The 18,554-nt window shown below is 40.7% G+C and overlaps 1 protein-coding gene across 1 annotated transcript; it reads right to left on the bottom strand.

The window, feature by feature from the left end:
* Positions 1-14,906: 14,906 nt before the first annotated feature.
* On the bottom strand, positions 14,907-16,363 carry LOC122659807 (3-ketoacyl-CoA synthase 12-like). The gene has a single exon (XM_043854939.1). It carries the CDS (start codon positions 16,335-16,337, stop codon positions 14,922-14,924), a length of 1,416 nt encoding a protein of 471 aa, XP_043710874.1. The 5' UTR covers positions 16,338-16,363; the 3' UTR covers positions 14,907-14,921.
* Between the last annotated feature and the right edge of the window lie 2,191 nt (positions 16,364-18,554).

The following is an 18,554-nucleotide window of genomic DNA, read 5'->3' on the forward strand; positions in this document are numbered from 1 at the left end:
GGGTACTATTGGGTCAGCCGGTGCAAGCCAAGCATTGACACTCCTAGGTGGACCCCACACAATATTTAACTTAGGGACTATAAATCGATATTGAAAGGAAAAGAGAGATTCCCTTTGTCAAGATGTACTTGAGAAGTTGAGAGAAATTAAGGGAAGGGAGAGAATTAAGAAACTTAAAATTTTATGAATTAATAAACTATAAAATGAATTAGGAGATTAAAACTTAAAATTTATTAAAAGGGAGTTGAAACTTATTCCAACAAATAAAGAAGAAGAAGTAAAGAAGAAATAAAGAAGGATTGAAGAAGAAGAAATAAAAGATGAAGAAATAAAGAAGAAAAAAACTAAAGGAGGAGGAAAAAAAAAAAGAGAGAGGGAGTATAGAGTTTCACGTAAGAGCAAGAGAGAAGAGGCTTCATTGGTCTTGTCATTTTTCTTGTCATTTTTTTTGAAGGTATATATTGTCATATTTTCATACTCTATATCATTGTCATTTGAATATAGGAGATTGAGTCTTAAGGTTGTATTGTTATAGTATACTATTTTGGACAGATTCTGTCTGCTGTTAGAAAAAGAATTGTATTTCTTAATCAGTGAGGATTTTGGACCCCAATTTTGGTGGGATTATGGATGACATGTAGATGGAATATTTTTTCAAATTTAAGGCCCATCCAATTTCGTTTGGTATCCCATCTGAATGAGAACTTGGGACTAGTCTACTATTTTTGCAGAATTTGAACCTGAACTTGGGAATAATGAAAGCCCAACTAATACTTGGAATTTAGACTTGAAATTTGGTGTGAATCATTATTATTTAGTCTAGTTTAATAAAAAAAAATTCGGATTAAAATAGGTTTGGGATGTGGTGTTTATGTAACTTTTAAATCTGTTGTACAGATTCTGGCAGAATCGATGCATTAAGATTGAAACAAATGATTTAAATATAAAATATAACAATTTGGAGATGATTTTTTTGGAGATATTGGTATTATGATAAATTGATCCCCTGTAAATTTTGAGAGTTTCTAGATGTGTACAAGTGGGGTAAATATTTCATTTTGAGGGCTATCCGTGTTTACAAGTTGAGTACAACCTTGTAGGGGGACATAAACCTATTGATTTTGCTATTTATGATCTATGTAGGGGATATTGGATCGTTACTTTTGTGATTTGAAGTGCAGTGAGAATTGACTTAAAACGTGCTAAGGTGAGTAAGATCCCGTAGAACCTATGTATTATTTTCATATACAAATCTCTTTTCTTTGATTTACTGTTTTATGAAATTTCATGATTTGAAACAACATGACAATTTGTGCATCATTATTTTGAAGTCTATTTTGATGTACTTTACATGTTTTGAAATATAATTTGATATCTATGGAAAAAATGCATGATTTTGACTTTATTAAAAGCATGATGAGACTTGTCATTTTATAAGATATGATTTGAATGTAATATTGTTGTACTGCAACCCTTTTAATAAGGGGTTATGTGTTGGGGTGGATTATTGAGCACAGGAGTGAGGCAAGAGCGTGACGTTTAAGGAAATGGTCCGGTTCTGTGAGCCAAGAGTTCGAAGCTCACAATTTCATTATGTTTAGGTATGTGGACCGGGGGGGTGAGGCAAGAGTGTGACGTTTAAGGAACGTGATTTCCCCTCCAGAGGAGCCCGTTACCGGTTCTGTGAGCCAAGAGCCTGAGTCCCATCCCATTGATTATATTGGTGATATGTTGATTTTTAGCAGTGCCACTTTATGAACCTGCTGAGGCTATTAATTGGAATTGGTGTTACGAACATTTGAACTCATGACATGTTTTACTGGAATTTGTGATATTTTCAGATTTATATAACATATGTTTTGAGATTTTATTTCATTTCTGGATATGCATTTGTTTACCGATATTTATGTTCTGTTTTCCCTTACTCATTAAGTTTTCCCCAAGCTTACCCTTTTATTTAACCACACAGAGAACAAGAGTCAGGAGCCATGCTCATGTGATGAGTGTACTGGAGTTGTTGGAGGAGATGATACTCAGATTGGGGATGATTAGAAAATTTATGGAATCATTTACCTTCTTTTATTTGAAACGGTTGTAACGATTTTGGGTTTGAATTTGACCTTGATACATGGTTTATTTTAATGTTTGGATGGATGAATGTAATAGGGGCTTATTCTTACTTTTAGTTGTGGTGTCACCAACACCTTAGTTTTTAATGTTCGAATTCATATTAATCAAATGTTGAATTTAACTGTTTAAGTCTTCCGTTGTGTTATATGATGGTATTATTGAGGATTTATTTGGAGATTATGACTAATGGTTCAATTTTGGTTCATCTATCTAAAATCATTTCGATCTTGTGGATTTATGTGACGACCCTTACCCCTAGGCCGGTTTGGGGGCATTGCAGCAGTGGTATCAGAGCGGAGTTTTAGAGTAGAGTATGAACTAGAACTGGTGGCATAGGATCTTAATCATAGAGATATTACACCTAGGATTAAAACCCTATCAGTAGGGTAGTTTGTCTCGGTTTCCTGTGTACTAGAAATTTTGGCGTGGGAATGATATACTATTTTGGACTAAAGTGTACCTCTTATTGTTAGGTACAATGCCTCCCCGCAGAGGACGCTCATTTCCTCCACCACCACCACCAGCTGAGGAGAATCTACCCCCACCACCACCTATTATACCTGGGGTTACGCCACAGGATTTTATGAGAGCCTTTACAAGTTTTATGAATTTTGTGCAACAACAGGCTACAGTTGGCGGTAACCAACCACAACCAAGGCAACAAGCCCCAAGGAGAGAGGATACCAACAGGGTGATGGAAAAGTTTAAGAAATTGGGACCACTTGTCTTCAAGGGAGTGAGTACAGATCCCTTGTGGCCATCAATTTGGGTTGATGAGATGGAGAAGATCTTCAGAGTCTTGGAGTGCACCGACCACCAGAAGGTCACTTGCGCCACATTCATGGTGCAAAGAGAAGCCAATATGTGATGGAAGACTTCTAGGTAGATTCTGGAAGCTCAAGATCCAGTAATTACATAGGCGAGATTCTTAGAGGCCTTCTACGAGAACTTCTTCCCTGAAAGCCTTAGGGAGAGAAAGGAGATGGAGTTTTTACAATTGACTCAGGGATTAGATTCAGTGATGGCCTATAGAAAGAAATTTGAAGAATTAGCTTGGTTTGCACCTGAACACATTGATACTAATGCTAAGAAGGCTAAGAAATTTTTGAGAGGTTTGAATCCCCAATTGAAGGGATCAATCGTAGTATTGAAGCTGAGATCATATGCTGAGGTGTTAGAGAGAGCACTATTATTGGAGGATAGTCAGAGGGGTACTATACAGGGCAACTCGAGTAAGGTATAGGGAAAGAGGCCTATTGACAGTCAGCACTCTAGGGATGATAGACCCCAGAGGCATCAGAGGACTCACTATGAGCAGACCACACAGACTCCTTGTCGTACCTATGGCAAGCATCACAGTGGGCGGTGTAGGCAGAATTCTGATAATTGCTATAGATGTGGAGGACGAGGTCACATGGTAAAGGATTGCCCTATGTCATTACCTCGTGAAGCACCATATCTGGGACAACAAACAATACCACCGCAGAGGCAGCATAAGATACAACCGTATGGGCAATAGCAGATACCACAGAGGTTACCATATCAGGGGCAACGTCCACATCAGACACAGCAGGGACAACAACAGCCCTCGAGGCATCAACAAAAGAAGAAAAATCAGACTGCACAGACAATTGAAACATAGAAGGCTCAGACCAGAGTTTTTGCTTTGACGATAGAGGATGTTGTGGCTTCACCCACAATGGTTACAGGTACACTGAACATTTCTACCATATCTGCCAATGTATTATTTGACTCGGGTTCGACACACTCCTTTCTATCTAAATCATTTTTTGAGAAGATTAGTGCTGACCCTAGACCATTGAAACCCTCTTTGTTGGTGACCCTACCATCTGGAGAGAATTTGGTTGTAGACACTGTGTTTGAGTCTTGTTTGGTTCAGATAGAGGGTAGAGAGACACCAGCAAACTTAATTCTTCTAGACATGACAGACTTTGATGTCATACTTGGCATGGACTGGTTGTCTACTTACCACGCCAGTATGTAATGTTATGAGAAGGAGATAGTTTTTGAACCCAAGAATGAGACTGAATTTAAGTTTAGTGGGTTAAGGACGGGTAAACCTGCATCACCTCTGATATCAGTAGTGCGTGCAAGGAAGTTACTTGCTCAAGGTTGCCATGGATTTTTGGCTTCTCTAATTGATTTGAAGAAAGAGGAGCAACAATTGGAGGATATCCATATCGTTAGGGACTTTCTAGATGTGTTCCCTGATGACCTTGTTGGGTTACCACCTGATAGGAAATTGGAGTTTATCATTAATCTAGTACCTGGTACGGTGCCAATCTCTAAAGCACCATACCGAATGGCACCATTAGAACTGAAAGAGTTGAAAGACCAGCTACAAGAATTATTAAAGAAATGGTATATTAGATCTAGTGTGTCTCCTTGGGGAGCACCAGTTTTATTTGTGAAGAAAAAAGGATGGGGCCTTGAGATTGTGCATTGACTACAGAGAACTGAACAAGGTGACCATCAAGAACAGATACCCTTTACCCCGGATCGATGATTTGTTCGATCAGTTGCAGGGTGCAAGTGTCTTTTCCAAGATTGACTTGAGATCTAGGTACCATCAGTTGAAGATCAAGGGTGAAGACATACCAAAGACTGCATTCAGGACTCGTTATGGCCATTATGAATTTGTGGTTATGCCATTTGGGTTAACTAATGCACCAGCTGCATTTATGGACTTGATGAACTGGGTATTCCATGACTTCCTAGACAAATTTGTTATTGTGTTTATTGATGATATCTTGATATATTCCAAGAACAAGGAAGATCATGAGGAACATTTAAGGACTGTACTGCAGAGACTTAGAGAAAAATAGTTGTATGCCAAGCAAAGCAAGTGCGATTTTTGGCTCAACCAAGTTGCATTTCTGGGTCATGTTATATCAGCTAGTGGGATTTCAGTTGATCCTGCTAAAGTCAAGGCAGTTACAGATTGGGCCAGGCCAACCACAGTTACTGAGATCAGAAGCTTTTTGGGTTTGGCTGGTTATTATAGAAGGTTTATTGAAGGTTTCTCCAAAATTTCTATACCTCTGACTAGACTTACCAGAAAGGGTGTGAAATTTGATTGGTCAGAGGAATGTGAGATAAGTTTTCAAGGCTTAAAGCACAGATTGGTGATAGCACCAGTGTTGACGATACCAGTAGGAACTGGAGGGATGGTTATTTATTATGATGCTTCACACAGAGGTTTGGATTGCGTACTTATGCAATATGGCAAGGTGGTAGCCTATGCTTCGAGGCAATTGAAAAATCATGAGAAGAACTATCCCACACATGATTTAGAACTGGCAGCGGTGGTATTCACGCTAAAAATTTGGCGACATTACTTGTATGGTGAGAAGTGTGAGATTTACACAGATCACAAGAGTCTAAAGTACTTCTTTACCCAGAAAGAACTGAATATGAGACAGACACGGTGGTTAGAGCTAATAAAAGACTATAATTCTGACATTCACTATCACCCAGGGAAGGCAAATGTGGTTGCAGATGCATTAAGCAGAAAGTCACAAGGATTTTCAGCAGCCATTTTGATTGAACAAATACAACTTTAGGAGGACATCAGGAGCTTAGAACTAGAACTTATTGTCAGTTGCCCCACATCATTATTTGCCAAATTGACTATCAAACCATTATTGACTGACCAAATTAAATCAGCTCAGACTATAGACCCTTACTTGATAAAGGTCAGAGGTGAAATCCGGGCAGGGAAACAAACACAGTTCCAGTTGACAGAGGACAGGGTTATGATGTATGGCACTCGCTTGTGTGTACCAAATGACACTGAGCTGAGAGAGTTAATTTTGAAGGAAGCTCATCATTCTCCTTACACCATTCATCCTGGCGGTACTAAGATGTATCGAGATCTAAAGGAACATTACTGGTGGAATAATATGAAGAGAGAAATTGCTTTGTATGTAGAAAAATGTTTGACTTGTTAGTAAGTGAAAGCTGAGTATCAGAGACCATCAGGATTGTTGCATCCATTGAAAATTCCACAATGGAAATGGGAACATATAAGCATGGATTTTGTCACTGCACTACCAAAGACCCCTAAGGGACATGATTCAGTTTGGGTAGTGGTAGACCGTTTGATCAAGTCGGCACATTTCATTGCTTACTCTATGAAGCATTCTCTGGAGAAGTTGACGCAGTTGTATATTGATGTGGTAGTCAAGTTTTATGGAGTGCCAATTTCGATAGTGTCAGACAGAGACCCGAGGTTCAGGTCCAGATTTTAGAAGAGCCTACATGACGCCTTGGGGACAAGACTAAAGTTTAGTATAGCTTTTCACCCATAGACAGATGGACAGTCAGAGAGAGTGATACAAATACTTGAAGACATGTTGAGAGCCTGTGCTCTAGACTTGAAAGGAAGTTGGGAGAAACACTTACCTCTGGTTGAATTTGCATATAACAACAGTTTTCAGGCAACCATTGCTATGGCCCCATATGAAGCATTATATGGCAGGAAATGTCAATCTCCTCTTCATTGGAATGAGGTTGGTGAACGAAAAGTTATGGGATCAGAATTGATACAAGAAGCTCAGGAGAAAATATAGCTCATACAAAAAAGAATCAAGGCAGCACAAGACAGACAGAAGAGCTACGTTGACATAAAAAGGAAGGACCTGGAATTCAATGTGGGAGATAATGTTTTCTTGAAGATTGCACCAATGAAGGGAGTAGTAAGATTTGGCAAGAAAGGGAAGCTTAGCCCCAGATTCATTAGTACGTTCGAGATTTTGGAGAGGGTTGGACTAGTAGCTTATCGACTTGCACTACCCCCAAGGTTAGCTGGAGTACATGATGTCTTTCACATCTCCTTACTCAGAAAATGTGTTGCAGACTCATCGCACGTCCTGAGCTATGAACCGTTACAGCTAAGAGAAGACCTATCCTATGAAGAAACCCCTATTCATATTTTGGATCGTAAAGAACAAGTCCTACGAAACCGCACCATTTCATACATGAAAGTTCTTTGGAATAATCATGGCATTCACGAGGATTCTTGGGAAACAGAAGATGATATGCAGAGAAAGTATCCACAACTTTTTACCGATTCAGGTATATAAATTTCGAGGATGAAATTTTTATAAGGGGGGAGGGATGTAATACACATGTCCAAAATACAAGGGTAATTTGGACTTCGCACTTTGTGTGCAGAATCTGTACCAATGGACCAATGAAAGGTGGAATTTTGGTTGTTAGCATGCACACTAGAGGTAAAACCTTGCTAGTATTTTATTAGTATTAGTGCAGGGTATGCTTGTTTATTTATTTATTTTCCCTTCTTTGTGCATGGTTATATGTTGCTAGTATCCAAATATATTTATTTATATCTTTATTAACATGTAAGAGAGGTTAGCCTAGTGGTTAGGACCCTATATGGACTTAAAGAGGTTTAAGGATCAATTCTTAAGGGAAACAATTGAAAGGAGTTTTATTTGTTTTGTTTTGGATAGCTTGGTGGACCCCACACAATATTTGACTTAGGGACTATAAATCGATATTGAAAGGAAAAGAGAGATTCCCTTTGTCAAGGTGTACTTAAGAAGTTGAGATAAATTAAGGGAAGGGAGAGAATTAAGAAACTTAAAATTTTATGAATTAATAAACTGTAAAATGAATTAGGAGATTATTACTTAAAATTTATTTAAAGGGAGTTGAAACTTATTCCAACAAATAAAGAAAAGGAAGTAAAGAAGAAATAAAAGATGAAGAAATAAAGAAGAAGAAAAAAACTAAAGGAGGAGGAAAAAAAAAGAGAGAGGGAGATAAGAGTTTCACGTAAGAGTAAGAGAGTAGAGGCTTCATTGGGCTTGTCATTTTTCTTGTCATTTTTTTTTAAGGTATATATTATCATATTTTCATACTCTATATCATTTTCATTTGAATATAGGAGATTGAGTCTTCAGGTTGTATTGTTATAGTATACTATTTTGGACAGATTCTACCTGCTATTAGAAAAAGAATTGTATTTCTTAATTAGTGAGGATTTTGGGCCCCAATTTTGGTGGGATTATGGATGACATATAGATGAAATATTTTTTCAAATTTGAGTTCCATCCAATTTCGTTTGGTATCCCATCTGAATGAGAACTTGGGACTAGTCTACTGTTTTGGCAGAATTTGAACCTGAACTTGGGAATAATGAAAGCCCAACTAATACTTGGAATTTAGACTTGAAATTTGATTTGAATCATTATTATTTAGTCTAGTTTAATAAAAAAAATTTTGGATTAAAATAGGTTTGGGATGTGGTATTTATATATCTTTTAAATCTGTTGTGCAGATTCTGGCAGAATCTGTGCACTAAGATTAAAATAAATGATTTAAATATAAAATATGAGAATTTGGAGATGATTTTTTGTGGAGATATTGGTATTAGGATAAATTGATCCCCTGTAAATTTTGAGAGTCTCTAGATGTGTACAAGTGGGGTAAATATTTTATTTTGAGGGCTGTCCGTGTTTACAAGTTGGGTACAACCTTGTAGGGGGACATAAACCTATTGGTTTTGCTATTTATGATCTATGTAGGGGATATTGGATCGTTATTTTTGTGATTTGAAGTGCAGTGAGAATTGAATTAAAACTTGCTAAGGTGAGTAAGATCCCGCAGAACCTATGTATTATTTTCATATACAAATCTCTTTTCTTTGATTTACTGTTTTATGAAATTTCATGATTTGAAACAACATGACAATTTGTGCATCATTATTTTGAAGTCTATTTTGATGTACTTTACATGTTTTGAAATATAATTTGATATCTATGGAAAAAATGCATGATTTTGACTTTATTAAAAGCATGATGAGACTTGTCATTTTATAAGATATGATTTGAATGTAATATTGTTGGACTGCAACCCTTTTAATAGGGGGTTATGTGTTGGGGTGGATTGTTGAGCACAGGAGTGAGGCAAGAGCGTGACGTTTAAGGAAATGGTCCGGTTCTGTGAGCCAAGAGCTCGAAGCTCACAATTTCATTATGTTTAGGTATGTGGACCAGGGGGGTGAGGCAAGAGCGTGACGTTTAAGGAACGTGGTTTCCCCTCCATAGGAGCCCGTTACCGGTTCTATGAGCCAAGAGCCTGAGTCCCATCCCATTGATTATATTGGTGATATGTTAATTTTTAGCAGCGACACTTTATGAACCTATTGAGGCTATTAATTGGAATTGGTGTTACGAATATTTGAACTCATGACATGTTTTATTGGAATTTGTGATATTTTCAGATTTATATAACATATGTTTTGAGATTTTATTACATTTCTGGATATGCATTTGTTTACCGATATTTATATTCTGTTTCCCCTTACTCATTAAGCTTTCCCCAAGCTTACCCCTTTATTTAATCACACAGAGAACGAGAGTCAGGAGCCATGCTCATGTGATGAGTGCACTGGAGTTGTTGGAGGAGATGATACTCAGATTGGGGATGATTAGAAAATTTATGGAATCATTTACCTTCTTTTACTTGGAACAGTTGTAACGATTTTGGATTTGAATTTGACCTTGATACATGGTTTATTTTAGTATTTGGATGGATGAATGTAATAGGGACTTATTCTTACTTTTAGTTGTGGTGCCACCAACACCTTAGTTTTTAATGTTCGAATTCATATTAATCAAATGTTGAATTTAACTGTTTAAGTCTTCCGCTGTGTTATATGATGGTATTATTGAGGATTTATTTGGAGATTATGACTAATGGTTCAATTTTGGTTCATCTATCTAAAACCATTTCGATCTTGTGGATTTATGTGACGACTCTTACCTCTAGGCCGGTTTGGGGGCGTTACAACTTCCATGGCAATTAACATATTCCAACCACAGGATTGAACATGCATGGTGATTTAGGATATATGGCCCACATGGCTAGCATTCATTGTTGGACATATAAGAACCAACATAAACCAACATGGAAAAAGTTTGATTACTTAAAACCAGTACTGTTATGAGCACAAGATCATGGAGTTGACATGTACATCAAGGAGAAAACATATCCTACACTAAGAGATACATTTAAGGCTCTATGTGTACATGAACATGGACCATCCAAGGCTGCAAATGATGGTTACAGTATATAAAAGCATGAAAGGAGGTAGGTGAAGGGTTAAGAATGATGAATCTCACCATGCATGTAAGGATCCTAGCCTTTTATACCAAAAACTCAAAACACATCATCAAACTAGCATGGTAGATCATGGTATACCATAGGAAATGAAAGATGAATAGGTTTAGGGTCTAGGAGTGGCTAAGAACAGAGATAATTAGGGGGGAGAATAGTTACCTAACCACTCCAAGCACAGGAGGTGAGCTCAAGCTTCTCCTCCCAAGCTCCTCTTCTTCTTCCCTTCTCTTTCTCTCTCTCTCTCTTTTCTCTCCTCCTCCCAACGAAATGAACAGAGGTATGTTTCTGATCTTAGTTAGTTTATATAGAGGCTGCCTTAGGGTCTATTTGGCTAGGGACCACTTAAGCTAAAAACCCATTCTAACTCCTATTCTAAATGCACATAGGCCAATAGGTGGGCCCCACATGATCCGATTGTTGGGACAATATTCCCACGGGTCAATTTAGGCACGGGGAGGTGATTCGGGGTGCGAGACACTGAGCCCCAGACCCTAGAAGTGAAATTACACATGACAGCAATACTAGTCAATCCAATGGACCAGAAGCAATGGACCAGTAGGTGAAATTCTGTTGTTTTTGCATTTGAAGCCCACAGAGGCCTATGCCATGGTTTGGACACTTACCATTCATGGTTGTTCAGCTACTAATAATGTTTAAACATTTATAACCGCATTTCATCCAAAGTAAGGAAAAAAAGACTGTGCATCTGTTGATGCATAGAATAGTTGCATGGGGGTGGTGTCTGCCTCCAAGTTGGTATATAAGATGTTACCACTAGACTACCTTCCTCTCGGATGATCAACTGGTCAATGCACCACAGGTTGCTAGTGAATATGACCCTAGATTTTCTGGGTTTTGGACCTACATTTCGGCATTCGGGTACAGATATAACAGAAGGTGTTAGGCACCCACCTCGCCCGGGTGAACCGGTCTTTCTACTAGATGCTTGTTTTCAAATATTCTCCCTATATAATGTCCTATACAAACATGTAAGGCTAATATGATGCATAAATTGCTCAAATAAAATTAAACTAATTTACATTGACTACTGTACACTATACGGGAATGCTTAAAAGTCTACATTGCATTAAAATAAAAGGGTAACGATAAAAATGTATACCTATATGTTTAAACCAATGCAATTATGAAAAATGCACTATGGACAGCGTCCCTCGGCTCAGGTGGAGACAAACGATTGACTTTATCCTCTGTCCGACGGAGTAACGGCATACATAGATTGAATCAAAATGATTCGGGAGGAGTATCGGTGCACGCCAATCAAATCGAAAGCGACTTCAGTAGATTAACGGCGTCGAGAATCAAAGTAGGAAACTACTTCGGTAGAGTAACGGCGTTGGGTAGTTATGGGAGTGGGACACTCGACTCTCGGAAAGAATAACTAGGCCATAAGGGGTTGGAAACTCGGGCTTGGGTTACCAGAATTCGAACAGAGGGACTAGGCTCGAAGGATCAAATCTAGAGTTGTGGAGGGCCCCAAGACAAAGAAACAGGGCTTCGGAAGGGAAATGGGCAGGAGGTTCGAAGTCTAGGAGCTCCCCCTCTCTAGGTAACTTGGAATTGCGCAAATGAGTGGGTGGAGGGCTCTATTTAATGGCAAAATATGGGTTTGCGACACCGCCAAATGCCTAAACTTTTGTGCGTGGCGGTTCCCTATTGGGCCACGGGTGGGTGCAGTGCCGTACGGCAGGGCCATAGGCACATGCGGCACCGTATGGCAGGGCCGCAGTCTGCGCGATGGTGCAAGGTAGGGCCACGGGCCATGGGCAGCGGGGGTGCATGGCAGCGTCGGGCGCACGCCTTCGGGGCCGCAAGGCAATGTCGTACGCGCCTGCGGGGCGGCGGGGCAGTGTCGCACTCTCCTGTGGGGCCATGGGGCAATGCCACGCGCACCTATGGGGCAGTGCCGTTCAATTGCAGGGCTGCCTTAACAAGATGTGGGTTTCTTTTTGGGCAATGTGACCATGGGATGTGCGGTGCAAGCTTTGCAGGGGTCAAGCCCTTGAGTCAATTCCACTTTTGCAGGGGTTCTTGGATTTTTCTGGGTATTTCTGGGCTTTGAAAGAGAGGGGAATGTCTGTGAGGAATACTGCTAGTCATTCATGTCCAGTTGTCGTCATTGCTGGTGGTGGTGACAAAATTCAGCGTCTACACCTTGAAACTTTTCGAAAAGCATATTTTTCATTATATTAATGGATGTCCTAAGATTTGTTGCTAGACTAAATATTTTTTGGCCTCATTTCATCAAACCCATGTTTTATGGGCCTTGCTACCTTCGGGCAAAGATTTAATTATGTTGTCAGAAATTATTGCGGTGGTCTTTGGATCCTTAGACAATAAATCTAAAACTCTTTTTTGACAGTTTGTAGATCATCAAAATCTAATGGTCAGATCTCTAAAATCGGCTCCGAAAAATTTTTGATCGCAATCACACAAGTGCCTTCCTCGGGATGAGCTACCTAAAAAAAATCGTTGTAATCCGACTTCTGATCGCAAAGTTATGGCCTCCAAAAGTTTTTACATCTAAATACATTTTCATATTCCAATACAGCACAAATATGCAACCGGGGCCGATTCCATCTCGTAGATCTAAAAAATTAGACCCAAAACAAGTGGTTGTACCATCCGAACCGACTAACTACCACAAAGTTATGGCTTCTAGAAGTTTCCCAACAATTTACTGACTAGTGAACATATGAGCAGGTCGTCTATTTCATGCTATCGTTTGAAAGGGCTACAAATGGAATCCAAGACTGAAATTTTGTATTTAAGTATATAGGTGATGATTTTACCCTTAAAACTATTCGGATAGCATATTTTTCTTGATATTAATGCATGTCCTAAGATTTGTTGCGTAACAAAAAAAAATTTGCCCTCATTTCATCAAACCCATATTCTATGGGCCTTGCTAGCTTCAAGCGAAGATTTAACTATGTTGTCGCAAATTATTGCTGTGGTCTTTGCATTCATAGACAGTAAATCTAAAACTCTTTTCTGACAGTTTCTGGATCATCAAAATCTGATGGTTGGATCTCTAAAATCGGCTCCTGAAAATTTTTTAAATGGGCGATTACACAAGTGATTATTTTTCCTTTATAGCAAGTTTAAGGGCCAAACATTGCCAGAATGGGATGAACCTTTTTAGATAGCATATATTAATGAAATTAAAGCATGTGCTACCTCGCGATCACATAAGTGCCTTCCTCGCAACGAGCTACCCCAAAACAAAACAAAAAATTCGTCGAATCCAACATCCAAGCGCAAAGTTATGGATTTCAGAAGTTTTTACATCTAAATTCATTTTCATTTTTGAATACAGCCCAAATATGCCACCTGGGCCAATTCCATCTCGTAGATATCAAAAAGTAGACCTAAAAAGAGTGGTCGTACCATCCGAACAAACTAATGGCCGCAAAGTTATGGCTTTCGAAAGTTTTCCCTCAATTTACCGACTAGTGAACATATGAGCAGGTCGTCTACTTCCTGCTAATATGACATAGTCTCATCCAGCTTTTGAGAAAGGTCTTCAAGTGCCATAGTGAGAGACATTAGGTGACTCTCAGAAGGGGATGAGAAAGAAGTGGAGAGGGCATCCCAGATTTCCTTACTTGATTTCTTGCCTAGGATGAGCGGGAAGGCCTCCTTAGAGATCAATCCAATTAATAGACTTTAGATCATAGCATCCTAACAACACCAATTTGCAGTAGCAAGTGCATCGGATGGACCTAGAACAATGCCATCAAGGTACCCGACAAATTTTGTGGCAAGAGAATAGGTTCAACTTGTGTCTACTAAAACAAATAGATATTGGATGTAAGTTTGATAAAGATATAGTGATGCCCCTGAGGAAAAGGACTATCAGGCGCAGGCGTGGTAGGGGTGGGATTAATGATTTCATGGCCATTGCCCATCGGAGAGAAGAAGAAGAAGTGGCAATAGAAGGAGAACCGGATCGCTAACTCGTTGGGGTAGCGGTGGATGATTCCATATTAGAGCTGAGAATTCTCAGCGTATTTTCATTGATGATCTTAATGTATATATACAAGAGGAAGGGTATATAACCCTAAAAGGAATGAGGGGATTCTCCACATGTGATAATGAAAATAATAGGAAAGAAAGCCTATCTAAAATAAACACCAGAATCGTATATAGAGTTTCCATATCCTTGGAACTCTATATATGTCAATAGCAACGAATAAGATCTCTCAGGTCAAAGGTCAACTGATGGGTACGAATCTCGTCCTCACATAACTTGCACATTTATGCAGCGAAAACTCATTTCTGGTAAAATACAATTTGACGACCATATGAATGGAATGCCTGATTCTATCCCTAGCCGAGAACCGTTTTGGGTGAAAATCCCATGGAACAACTTACAAGCCTAATAAAATATACATGCCATGCGTAAAAAGAAATAAACATTTTATTATTAAACCGGGTTTGATGGACACATATGCAACATAATTTACATCTTAACCAGCACACACTTAAGGTTCAAGCAAGCAATAGGTTTTTAGAGGATAAGACTGAAGGAAAGACAAATAGCCACCCAACTAGCCACAAATCTATATTTGTTCAAGCAATAGCAAGAACAATGTATTTGTTCAATCCCGAGAGAAGTTTTCAGGGTTCTCGTCCATGACCCAACTAAACTTCACCATGAAAGGGTTTACTAGGTCTTTTGGAGGATACCTATCAATATAGTCTCTCCACACATTTTCATCTTTCAAATCTCTCATTACCTCCCACAGACAGCTATTACACTTGAAACCTGCACCAAAGGTTATCATCAGCACCTTATCACCTTTCTTAAGCCTTCTCTTTGCCTCCATGTAGCCCAGTACATACCACGGGCTACTGGCCGACGTGTTTCCAAACCGATGAAGCGTCATTCTCGCCGGCTCCAAATCATACTCCGTCAGCTCAAGACTCTTCCCAACGCCGTTGATAACCGCTTTTCCACCTGTGTGTAGACAAAAATGGTCAACACCGGTTTTAAATCTCACAGTCGGACCGGTTCTATTGTTTCCTCCTCCTCCTGTGCTTTTGGAAGAGTCAGGCAAAGGAGGGGATGGCTGTCGGATCAGCCATGACACGATGATATAACGGAGAAGCTCCTTTAGTGGTAGAATCTTGGGGGCTAACTCTCTGAGGTTCTCAGACAAAGCTCGGGTGGCAGCCGTGGGCAAATTCCGGCTCAGGTGAAACCCGAGTAGCCCTTGTTCGTCTTCCTTCTGAACTGCACACTCGTGGGCTTCGTCGCTGGCACCTAGGTGGGTTCGCACAAGGCACTTGAGCCGGAACATGGCCCGGTGCCGGAGAGTTGGGTTGTTTGTTAACAGTATTGAGCATCCACCACACCGGAACAGACAATTGACGAGCATCATGGACTTGTCGTTGCCGGAATACCAGTTCGGACCGATCGACTCTGACGCTACCACAACAGCAAACGCTTTCTTGTAAGACTTGAAGACGTTCTGGACGATGTCAATGGAGATGAGGCTTGCACTACAGCCCATCCCTGAGAGATTAAACACTTTAATGTCTTCTCTCATCTTGTATCTGTTGATTATTCTTGCGGCCAGGGAGGGTTCTGTCGTAAACATTGATACATTCACGACGAGTATGTCGATCTCCGACGGAGAAACTCCAGTCTTGTGGAAGAGTTTGTCGAGGGTATCGTAGAAGAATTCATCCAGCTCGGAGGTGGCATCGAGGAGACAAAGAGATTCTTCTCCACCCATGATGACTTTTTCGGGTATGTAAGTCTCTTCGCCAATGCCACAGTTGACGATGGATCGCAGCAAGAACTTTAATTCGTGAATGCCCAGGTTCTTGTTTCGCATTATGTATTTGTCGGCAATTTCTGTGTCAAACTTCCTATCGTCGGAGGGCTTGAAGCACTCGTAGTGGAGTATGTAGCAGCTGCTTTGGTTTTTCCATTGATCCACCAGCTTGACGAGGCAGGACATTATTAATGGAATCGCAAGAACCAAAGCGGCCATCATCAAGAGCTCCATGAAAGAAGGAATGAGTGACTGTGAAGGAGAGATTGAATTTAGTGAGGATGAAGTATGAGACTTGAAAGTTCACATTTATAGACCTGAAACATTAAAAGTTCACCCAAATTTTGAAAAAAGAAAAAGTTGAACTCGTGAAGATAAACATCAGTAAACCCCACCTAGCTGGATCTCTGAAGAATCAACGCAAAACGCCCACCAACTTATGTGAGCGGACCATGAATAAGCAAAAATGTCTATCCATAAATGATAAACAGCTGAGCCGATGGGGAGATTAATCTCCCGTGTAAAAGTACTTTCACTTTTTTTTTTTTTTTTTTTTTTTGGTCAAATCCTATACAAGGGCCATAGGCCAACTACAATCTACAACTAAGGGGGAAGGGGGGAGGGGGAAAAATGCCTTTATGGCACAGATGCAAACCTTTGTTTAGTAATCTGGATGCGGATCATCCCAACTTGGGTAGTATCGAATAGAAATTGGGATGCGGGTCTCCCCGAATTGTGTGAACAGCAGCATGCTCGGTTGGTTGGAGGCTTGCAAGTTGAAGTGCTTGTTGCCCAGGAGGTCATTGGTTTGACCAATTTGGATCCTCTCCTGCGACGCCTGTGCGGCCAACATGCAGCCTCACACAAGCAGGGCGTACGTGGACCCAACCCGGGCAGGCTGCTCGGGCAGTGGGTTGGGCTGTCATTTTTGCCCCTATTTGTGTGAGCCTGCACGCCGGCCGTACGGGCAGGCGGCAGCAAAGGATCCAAATCTGGGTTCGACTCTCCTGGTCACATTTGTACCATAAAAGGGAACCTTTCCCCCTCTCACCTCCCCTCTTGGTAGTTGTAGTTTTGTCGGCTTGTCTTACTACTTTTCCTCCACCGGTCCAGAACACTAGAACTTGGTGAAGGAATGATGGAATGCAACTATTCGCGTGTATCTAATCTCGGCCAAGCAACGCAATATAATTGGCCATGGCGTTCATGACAAAGAAAGCAACCGTGCAAACTTGGTCATTGATGAACCAAAATGTTACCAACCAATCAGGGAAGAACATGTGACAACTGAGGTCAGGTCCGAATGACAATTAATGATAGGTTCAAGTCTGATCTGGAGCAATCGATCAAAAGTAGTTCGATGGATGGAACCGCCATACCCGATGAATTACTAGAGAGCCGACTTGATCTCTGGTGTTGGGTTGGGGCATACGCAAAGGGACCATAGAGTAGCGAGGCAAGACCAGACGCCAGAGGAGCGGTACGCTACAAATCGACCCTTGAGGTCGGCATCAAGCATGGTCCCAGACTTGGCTGAAGCAGAGTTGAGTGATCAGATCAGGTAATCCTCAAGATGCTGAATATGGAAGTTAGCCGACCCTGAGGGGACGTCTAAGGAATAGAGCTAGGCCAACTATAAGAGGGTCGGTCTAGCGCTCTTAAACCGACCTGATCGCCGACTCTGTCAGTCCCATACCAAGATATTCAGAGTGCTAGCTCAGCAAATCCATTTGCTTGCCTGACAAGGTAGTGACTTAGCGTGGAAACCATAATAACGAAGAACTCTCCCTAAGAAGGAAGTCTATCCTAAAAGGTACTCTACGACAAGATTTCCTACCCGAAATAAAACACCTACCAAATTAGGACTCTCCATAACCGCCTCACCTCTGTCACAAAGTTATAAATAGTTTAGCACACTCCAGGTAAGGGGATAGATTCTTGAAAACTAGACCGAAAACTAGCTGCTGCAAAGAGATCTGACTTAGGCATCAGAGAGTCCCCCACCGGTCAAGGCCGGCACTGCCTTGCTACTTGTTCTTTTGTGCAGATGATCCTTCGGAAGGACATGTCAAAGATTTATTGACGTAATGGATTAGCGCCGTCTGTGGGAACGACATTGGCTAACCTATGAGAACTCTTCCAATGGCAACACGTTCTGGTTCACCAACACCACCGAAGGCCTCATGCTAAGCAGGCTCCCCACCGCCCATGTCCTCTGATCGTCCCATTGACCACGCCACTCGTCATGGTACACGACAGACACGAGGGCATCCTCATCGACAGAATCCATCGCAGGAGCCTTTGGTCAGAGATGTGGGACAAGGCACTGCCGAGGATATTGTACCCACTCACCCGAATGGCAAACAACTACCTCTACCACCTCCCATCTCGGCGGCTCCGCCTCCAACCTTTGACTTGAATGCACCGGCAATGAACGCTCAGATTCATGAC

This window comes from Telopea speciosissima, chromosome 4 (genome assembly GCF_018873765.1).
Source record: "Telopea speciosissima isolate NSW1024214 ecotype Mountain lineage chromosome 4, Tspe_v1, whole genome shotgun sequence".
Classification (NCBI taxonomy): Eukaryota; Viridiplantae; Streptophyta; class Magnoliopsida; order Proteales; family Proteaceae; genus Telopea; species Telopea speciosissima.